The 13,210-nt window shown below is 36.3% G+C and overlaps 1 protein-coding gene across 3 annotated transcripts in view; it reads right to left on the reverse strand.

The window, feature by feature from the left end:
- Positions 1 to 3,826: 3,826 nt before the first annotated feature.
- CTNNA3 (catenin alpha 3) overlaps positions 3,827 to 13,210 on the reverse strand; it is a 1,978,275-nt gene continuing 1,968,891 nt past the window's right edge. For all 3 annotated transcript variants that reach the window (XM_055425631.2, XM_055425630.2, XM_088841920.1), the window contains one exon: positions 3,827 to 11,118. In XM_055425631.2, the coding sequence (XP_055281606.2) occupies positions 10,831 to 11,118 (288 nt within the window). In that variant the 3' untranslated portion in view covers positions 3,827 to 10,830. The remainder of the gene's footprint in view (positions 11,119 to 13,210) is intronic.

Genomic DNA, 13,210 nt, shown 5'->3' on the forward strand with positions numbered 1-13,210 from the left:
TGAGATGGCTGGATGGCATCACCGACTCGATGGGCATGAGTTTGAGTGAACTCCGGGAGTTGGTGATATACAGGGAGGCCTGGCGTGCTGTGATTCATGGGGTTGCAAAGAGTCGGACACGACTGAGCAACTGAACTGAACTGAACTATTAAAGTAAACTAGGATACATTAAATAGTAGAATGCAAGATGTATTCGTGTTTTAGATAGAACTTAAGACTTGTGCTTGCTTATGTTTGATGTTTTACACTTTATTTTGAAAACATTGTTTTAATTCTTAATCCTATCATTTAACCCAGACACTTGTTTATATCACACAGGATTATTACAATTGATTTTTCCCATTCACTTTCCTCACTCTGAATACCCTACCAACCCTGTGTCTCACTGTCTAACTAGTCATCTTATGGCTCTGCTTGAATTAGAGAACTTATTTGCTAGGAGGTATTAGTATTATTCCCATTTACAAATGAAACCACAGTCTCCTATTAAAACTTCTATTAAGGTTCTCCTTGAGTCCTGAAACTTGCATTGCTTTCTTTTACCTTAGGTGAGATTGCCACAAGCTTCATTTTTATTTCCCTTCCTCTGCTATTCAATTAACCTGATGAGTTCATGTCTTGATTCCAAAATATGCATGATTCTTTCTATCACCCATAGCACCTTTGCATATAACAGTCCCTGGAGAAATATTTTCAACTGTTGAATAAACAAATGAGTGAAAAACAGCCCATGGCTTTTCCTCATCAGTGACTTTCATTTATCTAAGGCAGCAGTGATGGTTTCAGAAGAGTGACAGGGAGAATTAGGAGTTTTCAAATCCTGTCCCTGACACTAGTCTCTGTCTCTGTAAACTTGAGGATTATCGGACTCTCAGAATTTCAGATGAGATCGTTCAGAGAGGACCCACATTACAGATCAGTGGCGTTCTGGATCGATTCATTTGAGATAAACTCATTCATGAGTTTTCTCATTCTTTACCAAAATATCAGCTCAGCTACTCCTATGCCAATCTCTATGCTAGTGTAGGAGACACAAAAATGAGCACAACATTATCATTGCTCCCAAGAGTAGAGTGTATAACAGAGCTAAAGAGTGCAAACATTTCTCTGGTATTGGGGCTTAGCCTGGCGTGCTGTGATTCATGGGGTCGCAAAGAGTGGAACACGACTGAGCAACTGAACTGAACTGAGCACCATGTGCATCTTCCTTTTCCAAATTTAGCCCTCAGAGCAATAAACCTCAGAACAACTGCTGCCTGCGGGATGGGCCTTGTGGGTAGGGGATGCTGGGATGCTATAAGCCTTTAACAGAAGGATGGAGACATTCCAGAATCCAGTTGTGGATTTCCAGTGCTCTCTCAGAGCCTTTCTCTGAAGTCAAATAAAAAGAAACAATAACAACAAACCCATCAGTTCTCTGCCCACACCTATGCTGAATCGGTGCCCACAGAGGGCACCCCCACCCAGTGAGGGGTTTAGGCCTGTGTTCCGGGGATGGCTCACTGTGGCCTTTGGAGTTTGTCCTTTCTGTGTTACAAAGGGTGACAATGTAGACTTAGTCAGCACTCCTAACACTCTTTCACCACCGCCAACTAGAAGGGGTAATGAGAAGACAGGGAAGCAGCAACAATGAGGGGATTTCTTTCATCTGTGGCACTGAGAATGGCAGATTCTTGCTTCCAGAATCCTGGGGATGAAGGGCAACCTGCTATAAACCTGGGTGTGAGCCACTCTCCCTTTACCATCTCTCTGGGCTTTGAACATTCCCCATTGATTCTATAAGAACTCCTTTTTCTGGGCCCACACCTCATGAATCTCTTCCTTTCCAGAAACAGGAGACTGAGACACTATAGGGAGCCTGTTACTTGACAACAAGGTACAGCAGCTCTTCCCTTGCCAGTCACAGGATATTGGACATGTGGTGTCTGGAAGTTACATCTGTGAGTTACTGCTTCTGGATGGAATGCTTAATGGTGTTGCCCAGGAAATGTCAGGGCATCAGCTCAGCCTCCAGGCAGAAAGACTCTTCTTGCCAAGAGTGCTTTTAGTACCACTTCCACCCCCAGAGCCAGCACGACAACAGATCAAGGTGGAGAGAATGCTGCTGCCAGAGCAAATCTGGGCTCTTGGGGAAGAGTGACATAGGGAGACTGACATGGGAAGACAATCGCACACAGCATTTCTTTAAAAGGAGGTGGCCGGCATTTAGCAGAACTGAGTGAGGGGAGGCATGGTTTTTCACAGGAATTAAGTGATAAAAGACTGTAAATTTCAGACTGTGTTTTAAGAAGGTACAGAAGCAGACTGAGACCTACCAAGAAGCACCTAAAGCAGGGGGAGTCATGAAGGGAGAAAACCATGTCCTAGAATAGACAACAACATTGGGTAAATGCTGAAAGAGGATCCAGAGACTTGCCATGGGATTCACACTGAAGAGAGGTTATCACTAGCATAGAGGTGAGGAAGCTAAGATGGATGTTCCGAATCTATTAATAATCAGATGCAGAAGTGTTGCTAGAGACAATCATATTCCATAGAAGTATGTCTTCAGACAGTCTCAGAAAAATTGGTTCTTTCCATCAAATCCTAAGTTTAGAGAACAGTTTCTCAGCTACATAGACATTCATTCATTCAAGTCAAAAGCCTAATGTCCATAGTGAAACAAACAAACAAAAAATGTCATTTAAACCAAAAGTTTAATTCTACTACATATTGTCTACATCACCTGTTTAACTGATAGTTTGTAATAGAAACCCTCCCAAATTGTAGTCTATGTAACTGAAAGAGAGTAGGAATGAAGGTCATGCCTTGACTACTGGTTAGATTACTCAGCAATTTTGTCCCACTAATGACATATACCACCAAAGACAAACGCCAAATGCATAAACAATATTTTTCATTTTTATTGCTTTAACATATGTAGTTTCAGTTAAGCAAATTATTAATAAAGTACACTGACATGAGTTAAATAATGTTTCAAATAATACTGCATAATTTCAAAACAAACCCAGTGTTACATGTGTGAAATAACTGAAATGCAATAAAAAAAAATTAGTTTGATTCAGTTAAGCACAAAAGACATGCAGAATCTCAAACAAGGAATATTTGGGCTTCTATGTCAATGTCATGAGGGTATTAAAGAGCTTTATCTATTCCTGGATAAATAATTCATTTTTATTGACCGATGACAATGATCTCAAAGATAAATAATGACCTGACAGCTCCACAAACACTTTTGCTAAAGTTTACCCATGGCCAAACCATAAAACTTCAAGTTGGCTATTACTATAGTGGATGGTTCACTCAGCCCCATTCTGCCTTCTGCATAGTGGAGTGAAGTATGGAAGCAAAGTAGTTTGAAACCCCTCAAATGCCATTAAAGTTTAGTTCTCAAGATATTGCGATGATAAAGATGACTATTATCAACTGCTTGCTTTTATTTCATCTCAGAGTGTCTTAATTTAAATCTGCCTTTATCCTGACTTCCCATGTGTACATTACCTTCAGAAATGCCACCATGTTTAAACTATCACAGTTGTTGCCTATAGAAGTACATACAGTAAAGTAAGTGACTGTTTTTGTTGTTGTTTTGTTTGTTTTATTGTTTCCAGGTTGCTATGGAACTAAAAATAAAATCAAAATGGAAAGCAGAGGCATCTGGAAATCTTTCACTGGAAGTTTTCATTCCTACTTAATCACCCAACAACTTGCCCAAGAAAATCTTGCTTTAGAGTCCCAACTATTAAGTACTAAATTGGGCATAACATATGTCTACTTCTGTTTTCAGGGATGTGTTATTCTTGGACATCAAAGAAAAATCTTTATATCCAGTGAAATTTTCTTTGGAGGAATTTTACTGCACAAGGTCAGCTTTCAAAATCAGAAGCATAGCTTAACCCTCAAAGGCAGCTGCTGAAATTCTCATATTTACATCTCATTATATACTAACAGACAAGAATACAGGGTTATAATGGTCTAAGATTTAGCAAGCAAGGAATACTATCTCTATAATATTTTCAAAATTAATTTTATGTTTAAAGCCTCAAGAAGACAAGTTCTCATTAACTGAGAGCATGAACTAAATTCCTAGACTTTCCCCTTTTGCTTCATGAATAAACATTCCAATCCAAATTTGACGGTAGAAACTCAGACCAAAGAGACTTGTCAGTCTCAGCTAGACTCTCAGTGAATATCACAGAGAGCTTCAGATAATTCATGAAGATTGGAAACTGATGTGACATGTTGAGGACTGGCCTAGGACTGCATAATACATGGTTGTCTGAATAGAAAAAAAAAATATATATATATAACTTCAGGTTTTGAACTATTGATGTAACTATTAAAAGGGGGCTTTAAAATGTTTAGAGATGCTCCATATTTTAAGACCAAATACTCAGAACAAACAAATAAACATTCTTCTTGAAGATGCAAAGGAAAGAAAACTAGAATTAAAAAATATCTCATTTGGAATAAAAACAGAGGACATGAGCAGAATTAGTATTCTACTAGTACCATTTAGATGGCTGCTGTAATATATGTCCTACATTGAAGAGATGTTTAGAGATGGTTGTTAGAAATCTGAGTCCCTTTTAAAAGAACTTCCTTCTAGAGCTTCCTTTTATGACAGTGGGGAACAGGCACCATCATTCGGAGGCACCAGGTACTCAAAAGTGAAGACCCCAAATAAACACATTCACACTTAAAGGAAACATTTCTGATGCCACTTTAAGAAAGACCAGAAAGTCAACTACCCAAGGCCTGAGAAGAGGTGGTATAGCAAGCAACAGGGGCAAGAGGGAGAGTCTAGCCTTCAGTTGTCTCCAGGAACAAGGACCATGTAAAGAACTAAATTTACTTACAGTCAGGCACATATTGTGTTCATTTTGTTACCTCTATAAAGAAGGAAACATACATTTTCTATGGTTCAGTCAGTTTGGAATTCAAGGAAACTTTAGCTTATTTCAGTAAGCCTTGGCCAGTCCTCCCATGGGATCCATAGCTTTAAACACATAAATGCATATTAGCAGTAAAGAAGGAAAGAAATGGTGTCTACAAATGTTTGTTACCAATTGATGCTAAAGATGGGTTTTAAACATCTCCATGGAAGATTTCACCTCTATGGAAATGAAGGTAATTTGGTGTTTTCATTTGATTTCAGATCACATAGATGAAATATTCATTCCTTATATACCCAATAGTCTTTGTTCAGTTATTAGAGGTGATAATATTCAGTTAATTACTTATATACCTATCAATGATGTGAGGGTGTATGTATGTATGTATGTGTGTGTGTGCACAAAGTTTTGATCCCTTTGTTCTTACTAGGAACTCAGCCAGCATTTGAAATGTGTATCTCATTTTCAACTGAAAAATCCCATCTCATTTTCCAGGAAATCTGCTGTGGTGGCTGAAAGTTCAGACTCTACTTTGCAAACAAATTTTAAAGACAATGAGTTTTGTAGCAAGATCCATATCCTTATTTTCTTTATCCAAGGAATAGAACTGATAATGTTTATCACATAGGGTTATTGAAAAAAATTAAATAAGGCAATAGCATTTACCACAGACTTAGCTCATGGCAAGAATCACTGTTTTGTTATCTGATGTATCCTAAGAACCTAGGGCAGTGCTTGGAACATCAACATTGCTCAATAAATATTTGTTAAAGATATAATATCCTGATTCACTCTAATACTGGGAAGAATTTCACCCATCATCAGCCTAGAAAATTGTCTGGATTTCTGTTTCTCATCTTGCAAACATCACTAAATGATCCTCAAAAATTATACAATGTGTCCTCCTGCCCCGACATGACTTCATTACAAACCACCAAAGTGTCCCGTCTTATCCTTAAAATCTTCCTCAGGAGGAGGTTGCCAAATCTTCACAAAACTCTTCCTCTCTCTGATATAAAAATTCACTGCTTCAGCAACTACCTTTCTTATTCCCTTCTCCACCTCTGTCACTTACCCACTTTCTTTTAACTGCTCTGTACTTACTGATTTTTTTTCCTCCAACTTGTTCATCTTAAAGGTCAGCCCTTGGGTTTTGTTCTCATAAACCAGTGGGAGTTTTGGATGCTAGAAGCCACCCTATAGCCATGAACATCTCATCCCACAAGCTATATAAAGGCCAGATCAAACCATCTATCATCTGAAGGTAAGATGGGGTTCCCTTTAGAAGTGGTTCTCTCAATTAGTATTATCTTCTTTAACAATGTTCAAGAATAGGTCCTATCTATCTTGGAGGGGGGAAAAATCACATGTAAAATGATGAACATAGGAAATTATTCTTTCTTTTGCTTTAATAGAAAATGTTTCTTGTTCATGTAAATTAGTTAAAATGGCAAAAAATGCATTTAAAATTTTAATTCTTCTTTCTCATTTTTAGATATCTAGGATAGTATTAACACCTTGATTAGGACATCTTTAGTTGCTTAAACCTGGTTTTAACAACATCCATATTTTTCCGTTGTAATAGACCCAAAGAACCAAAATGAAAACTTGAAACTACTTTGTGTGTAGACTTTTCTGTCATTAGGCCTGACTTGTTTATTTGGTAGTAAAACAATGCAAAATACTAATAATAAAGATATTCTAATGGTATTGGAATAGAGTTATGAAAAAAATGCTATAGGGTTTTTGATTAAGTGTTGCTTCTGGCATGTAATATATAAATGAAAAATTATATATAAATATACATTTCCCAGGTTGTACCTTTTTGTCGACTTAAAAATAATTATTAAAATAATATGCAAGTTATTTTAACTGGATGTCCCTAAATTTTCTGACCAAGTCAAATAAAAATATTTCTGACTTTCCAAACAGAAAATGGTTGTTTGCTAGCTAAATATGCAATAGACAGACAATCTTAACAAAAGGCAGGCTGACAAAAGAAAGTATGGATTTCATTCAATTTGATATTCTGGTGCTTGCTTTGCTGACCTAGAAAATTACAGTGACAGTGAAACACTTCTGCAGTGAGTTCACTAGAGAAGGCTAAATATGACCAGGAAAAGCCTCCATCTCATTCTACTCATTCTACCACTATGAAAAATGTGTATCCATGGGAACCACAATCCCTAGGAGGGAAGTGTGGATTTGACACCAAAAAATGTAAGAATGTTTTCTGGAATAGGAGAAAAAAAAAAAGGTTAATGCCATTGGGATTTTAAATTAATAATTTTAACTAGAATGCTATCAATTGATATATGGGATGGACTCCTAAAAGGTGATGAGAGATTTCTGGTGCACAGACTAAGAGGAAAGCACATTATTTGGGGGTAATTGACTGGGATGAGCATGCCTGACTGTCATTCTGGTAGCAAACTGTTAGCAGTTAATAGGAAGCTATAAGCTCAAGGATGATGAGATGCAAAGACCACCCTTAAAGTAAAGGTGTAGGAAGCCACTGGAAATACCTCTACTGTTAGACGTTAGTCTTTTCAGCTGTCATTAAAATTTGAGGAGCACTATTTATTATATTTGAGGCCCAAATTGGGTACTTAACTGTGTGTTCCCAAGTTTGTCGTTTTGATGTGACTCGAAAACTGACCTCCTTTGAAGCTTATGTTAAGTGTGAAACAATGTCAGCCTGATGAAGCAGGCCTTTCTGTTTCAGTCATGGGGGTACTTACCCTTCATAAAGAAGGAATTTTATGGGGGAACATATACATTAACATTGATAAATTAAGAGATTTGCAAAGACCAGAGGCAATTTTAAGAATATTGCATCTAATATATTCACAGTTTTCATTCAAGTCACAAGACAAGTACAAAAGGAATAATTAACAAATTTCCTTAGAAATTTAGTTTGAATTTTTTCCAGACTCATTTATTGAGTCCATTAGAGAGTAAGAAGTATTTTAATTTATTAATTTCCACTTGTTATAAGTATACGGGAAAGATTTATGTTTATCACCTTTAAAATTTGATGAAAACCTTCCAGTTTTTCAAATAAAAATTATTTAGTAGACTTTGATTTCACAGACCTTTGCTACCTTCTGATTTCAGTTCAATGTTTGCCAGTGATGCTGGTGGCTAACCAGGTTGGAAGTGTCATTCTAGGTGATATATACCCTCTCCTCCCTCTCAAAGAATTTTTTCCTACATAAACTGATTTCACTAAAGGAAAAAGGTGAATTTTGATTAGCAAGATAAAGCAAAGGTATCATTAGAAGTAGCACAAATCTCTGCAATGTGATTTAAAAAGTGCGTAGATGGGCAATCACCATCACTAGGAAATTTCAGTCCTTCCCTACAGAAGAGGTTAGCTATAAATATATATACCACCTTCATACGTACTGATTAGATTCATTTAACTATGTTTTATAATGTGAGGATTTGTTAATATATTTGCTGCTAATTTTGCTTATAAGTATTATACCATTAGCAGGCTTGAACTGAATTAAACTGTGAGATGCTGCACACTGCGGGAATTGAGTCAGGTGGACAGATGTCTTTCTCAGCTCTGTGCATCTTGTTCTTATTGCATCTTTGATTACTGCAGCAGGCGTTACTCCTGGGATATTCTCCAAGGTAATTTTTTTTATTATTATTACGTTTGCCTTAATTATAGTTGTTTGCTTTAAGCTAAGCTGAAAGTCCATCTGTTTTGAAGAGTGGGACTTTTTCACATCTCATTTTGGGTAAAGAGTCATTTTTTAAAGATAGATACAGAGGTTATTTGATAATCATATAATTTCAAGTTGTTCATGTTGTTTTGGCATCCAATGCTGCATCCTAAACTCAAACCTGTGGAAGGCTGGTGTAGAAGCAGACAGATACTAGATTTTCTAAATGAGACTCATTATTCTTGAGTGTGTGGCTTAGGAGCCATATACCAGTTTGATAATTTTTAAATAAATTATTTTCTCACTTCTACCTGAGAGAGTGTGATAGACGTAACTCTTGTAATGTCCTCTTAGAACAGAAAATGATGGGCACATTTCAACAAAGAAATCCCCTGTTTTGCCCCAATTAGCTAGCTAGTTTTGGAAAACAATTATTTGGATTCTCTGATTCCTTTATGCAGTGCTTTTCCTTTTAGGGAGTAGACTCTATTAAGAATAATTATTGTGGGCCAGTGCATACTAAGTTTTAACTATGCATACTGTGCCTACTGGCCCACAGGGAGAAGTTTATAGCTTTTGCTCTTAGAAAGTTTACCTACTTAGCCCAGGAAACCAAGCATTGTAGAAGAAAAATATAATACATTACAATTAAAAGTTTGTATTTTCCTCATAATTTATAATGACCGATTAAATGCCTTCCCCATATGGATGGCATCACCGACTGGACGGACATTAGTTTGAGTGAACTCTGGAAATTGGTGATGAACAGGGAGGCCTGGCGTGCTGTGATTTATGGGGTCGCAAAGAGTCAGACACGACTGAGCGACTGAACTGAACTGAACTGATACCATTTGCTCAACAGCATACACATCATGCTCCCAACTTTTATGCATCCTTATGTTTCACACATTCTTTTACCCAAACTAGTCCTCCTATCATCAACTGAAGTTGTATGTTTAAACTTTACCTTGTCAAACTATGATGACATGGTTGTTGAAAAAATTCATTAATGGTGATTTATTACAAAGTGAGGTAATTTTGGTATAATTTGGATAGAGTAGAATAGGAAATGCATGTTTGAAATCCTGTGAATGGGAACTCTATGCATGAAACAAAAACTGAAAGTTGACTCATCCAAAGAGAGATAGGAGTAGAGAGAGGGAAGCAATGCACTAGTCTCTGAAACTGTTATAACATCCATTATGAACTCAATTAGGAATGAGCAATGATGGTAGTTATAAGTGACTTGAATGACTTTTATTTTAAAAATGTTATCAAAATCACTCCAGCTTCATTACCTTTAACTCTACTTCATAGTTCAGTGGTACGATTTGCTATTTTTTTAATTATATTTTACTCAATGCCAAAAGGTTTCTCAAATTGGTCTTTTCCTATTAATTATACTTGCAAGCTGATACAAATAAAGTTCTAGAGTCATGCAGAACTCTTTGAACTTCTTGTATCATAACTCACTTGGGGATATAGTTAGATGGCTATATCCCCAGTGGAGGATAACTCTTCCTCCATATATTAATATGTATTCTGGTGAACCTTCTTAAACCCAAAACTCAATGTGCACAACTGTTGAACACAATGGAACTCTGAAACACACACATTTGTGACATGAATGCTCACAACTTTTATAATGTTAATTGTTTCATAAATAATCAAGACAGACATTCAAAATCCAGAAGTAGCTTGACTGCTCATACCTGGTTAGTTTCTGATGGATATTAGCCCAATCATTTGACAGTAGTAACAAATATCTAGAGATTGATTTTTTTTTTCCCCTGTTGAAGGAATCACACGTCTGCCAGGTTAGATGAGATAAATGACATATGTGGAGATTAAATTGAAAAGTATTGTTATGAAATCTTTTGTTTGCATTGAAAACCAAGTCAAGAGTTCATGTCAATGTTTTAATCCAAAGGGTGAATTTAATCGAAAAGGGTGAGTATTCTTAACCTGTTACAGATGAACAGGACTCACTTGAGAAATGAATGTAAGATATTCTGTGATGGGAAAGGCTGAATGACCCCTGGAGATTTCATCCATTCAATAAGCATATGTTGGCCGAACAGAAATGGCAATGACAAGATCCCAAATATATGTTGTTCATGTGGGTTAGGGTTTCAATGTTTTACATTATTTGTGGGTTAAATTCTAAGTTAGTGAAGTTACAGAACTAATCGAGTGTAAAAATAAAGGAGTGTGTTTAGCCAGGACTTTGTAATATACACACGAGTAGAACAGTGGTTTCAGTAGACTTGTCTTCCTCTGAATTCACTCATGACTTGCACTGGGTGGATTTTTTTCTTTGCTGAGCCTCGTCTGACAGCTGCATACGTTTCCTCTGGTTTCTCTCTTTTAATCAAGGGCTTTTTTGCAGGAGCCTTCATTCTCCACATCACAACTGGGTGCCGGGGCCCAGTAGGACTCTGAATTCGGATGATCTTGGTTGAGGCAATGTAAGACATTTTCACTGTTTGCACTACAGCATTCATTAAATTTTTGGCTGCTTGGATCAGGGAGGTGACACTGTCCAACTGTAGGGGGGGAAAAAAAAGCTATTATTTGAGAACATGATCAGGAATTTAAAGAGATTTAATGGTACAGAAAATGAAATGTGTGACACTTGTTTTTACCCCAGAAATGACATTTTAATCTCAGAAATGAATGAGTTAATTCACGTTTTATGTATCTATGTAAATTATCACATCAATCTATGTTAATCATTTAGTAATTCATCTGATGCATAAATAGGTCCATATTCTATTTTCTAAGATGATATCTTAGGTTACTTTTTTTCCTGGTTTTCAGTGAACTCTATTCTATAGCTTCTATATAATATCAATAAGGACCAGATTGTTATAGCTTTCTTTGTAATTGATCTCCATAATTCCAGGGTTAATGTTGACCCCTTGTATAAGAGATGACTATCTACAATAAAAGCTCTATCATGTAAAAGTAACTTAGTAAGAACAACTGAAAAGTCTTATAGAATTCATAGTCTAAGATAAATAATATATACATATACATACATGCATGTAAACCACTAATTTTCATGAATATTTCACAAATAATTCCACCTAAAAGAGTCTTTTAAACACAGAATGATTAACCTATCATACAGACTATTAAAATAGATAAAACCAAGGCCTTACAGTCAAATCTGGTTTAAATTCCAGGACTGCCATTTACTAATATAAACGAATCATCTAACTATCTTCATTCTAATTTTCTCAGATATTAAATAGGAAAGGCATGTTTATTAAAGTTAAAATAACATATATAAATAAACTTATAGAATGATTGTCAGTTATTAAATATTTCCTTTGTTTCTTGTGAAGGTTGAGAAAATTGCTTAATCATATACTAATGAAATTTCTAAAAGAAACCTTTCCCACATAACTCTATTTTGTAACTGTTTTGTTTTCTGGGTTGTTCACAAAAACAGTCTCTGGACAAAAATGAGGTGATATTCCTGGAATCTTGCAAAATACTTTAGGGCTAGCCAAGCTGGTTCATTTTTATATAACTAATTCTTCTTCCATTATTTTAGTTTGGCAGATTGTCACCCACAGCCAATTCACACAGGAAGATGTGCCTCTACTGTCACCTCTCTGTGATGTGTGCTGTCAGGGTTGAGGCTCAAACACTGGCTCTGTAGATACTGAAATCCATCAGCAGCTGCCTGGCCTAAGTACTCTACCTTTGCGGTTCAGGGAGTCTCATCTCACATACAGAATAAATGAGTGAAGGAAAGTAGTAAGCTGAGGATATGTGCCTGGGGCAGTGGTCTAGCTGGCTGCTTTCATGGGAGAAAATTTAATTAGCTCTATTATATGCCCAGCCTGAAATCCTTGAAAAGGTAACACCAACAATATGTAATTTGAGAGGCAGTGATACTTGCAAATTACACTCTAAGTCTTTTTACTTATTGAAGCCAGGAATGTAAAATCTGTGCATGTGGCAGGAATGACAGGTTTTTTTTGACAAAAATTAAACAAGATTTCACAAAGTACTCACACTCAAATGTTTCTCTGTATTTCAGAAAACATTTAGAACTTCTGAATCTATACACAACTTTAAATAAAAAACAACTAGACTTTGAATAGAATAAGACACTTTGTTATTAAGGTTACTCTATGGACACATTGCAGGCTAAAATCTGTTGTTTAATAATTAGCAATTTTCATTAAAGGCCTCCTGCAGCTAGTTAGATTCTGAAAGTCATTTTCAATCTCGCCATAGGAAGAAAACAGTTTTTCTAAATGACAAATGAACATGAATAATAATGAGGATCCTTAGTAATTTTCTCCCTCAAACATGAAACCCTTTGGTTTATTCCAAGGGCTCTGTGCTATCATAAAGTCTTCCATAGAAGAAGGTCCTAGTGACCTACTGTCATTCAAGATTTCACCAGGGGCTCTGGTCTTCCCACCCTAAAACTTATATTTTCTCCTTTTGACTCTGTAATCTTGTCATGTATAGATTGTATTTATTTTATTTTAATTTTTCCATTAAGTGGGTTTTATATATAAACTTATTCTTGAAGGATGGTGAAATTAAATTTGTGCCTTAAAATGTGGAAATCAACTTGCCTTCTTCCCTCACTGATTCAGCAAAGCACTGTCT

This window comes from Moschus berezovskii, chromosome 12, assembly GCF_049115385.1.
Source record: "Moschus berezovskii isolate FMDL1 chromosome 12, NW_MosBer_1.0, whole genome shotgun sequence".
NCBI lineage: Eukaryota > Metazoa > Chordata > Mammalia > Artiodactyla > Moschidae > Moschus > Moschus berezovskii.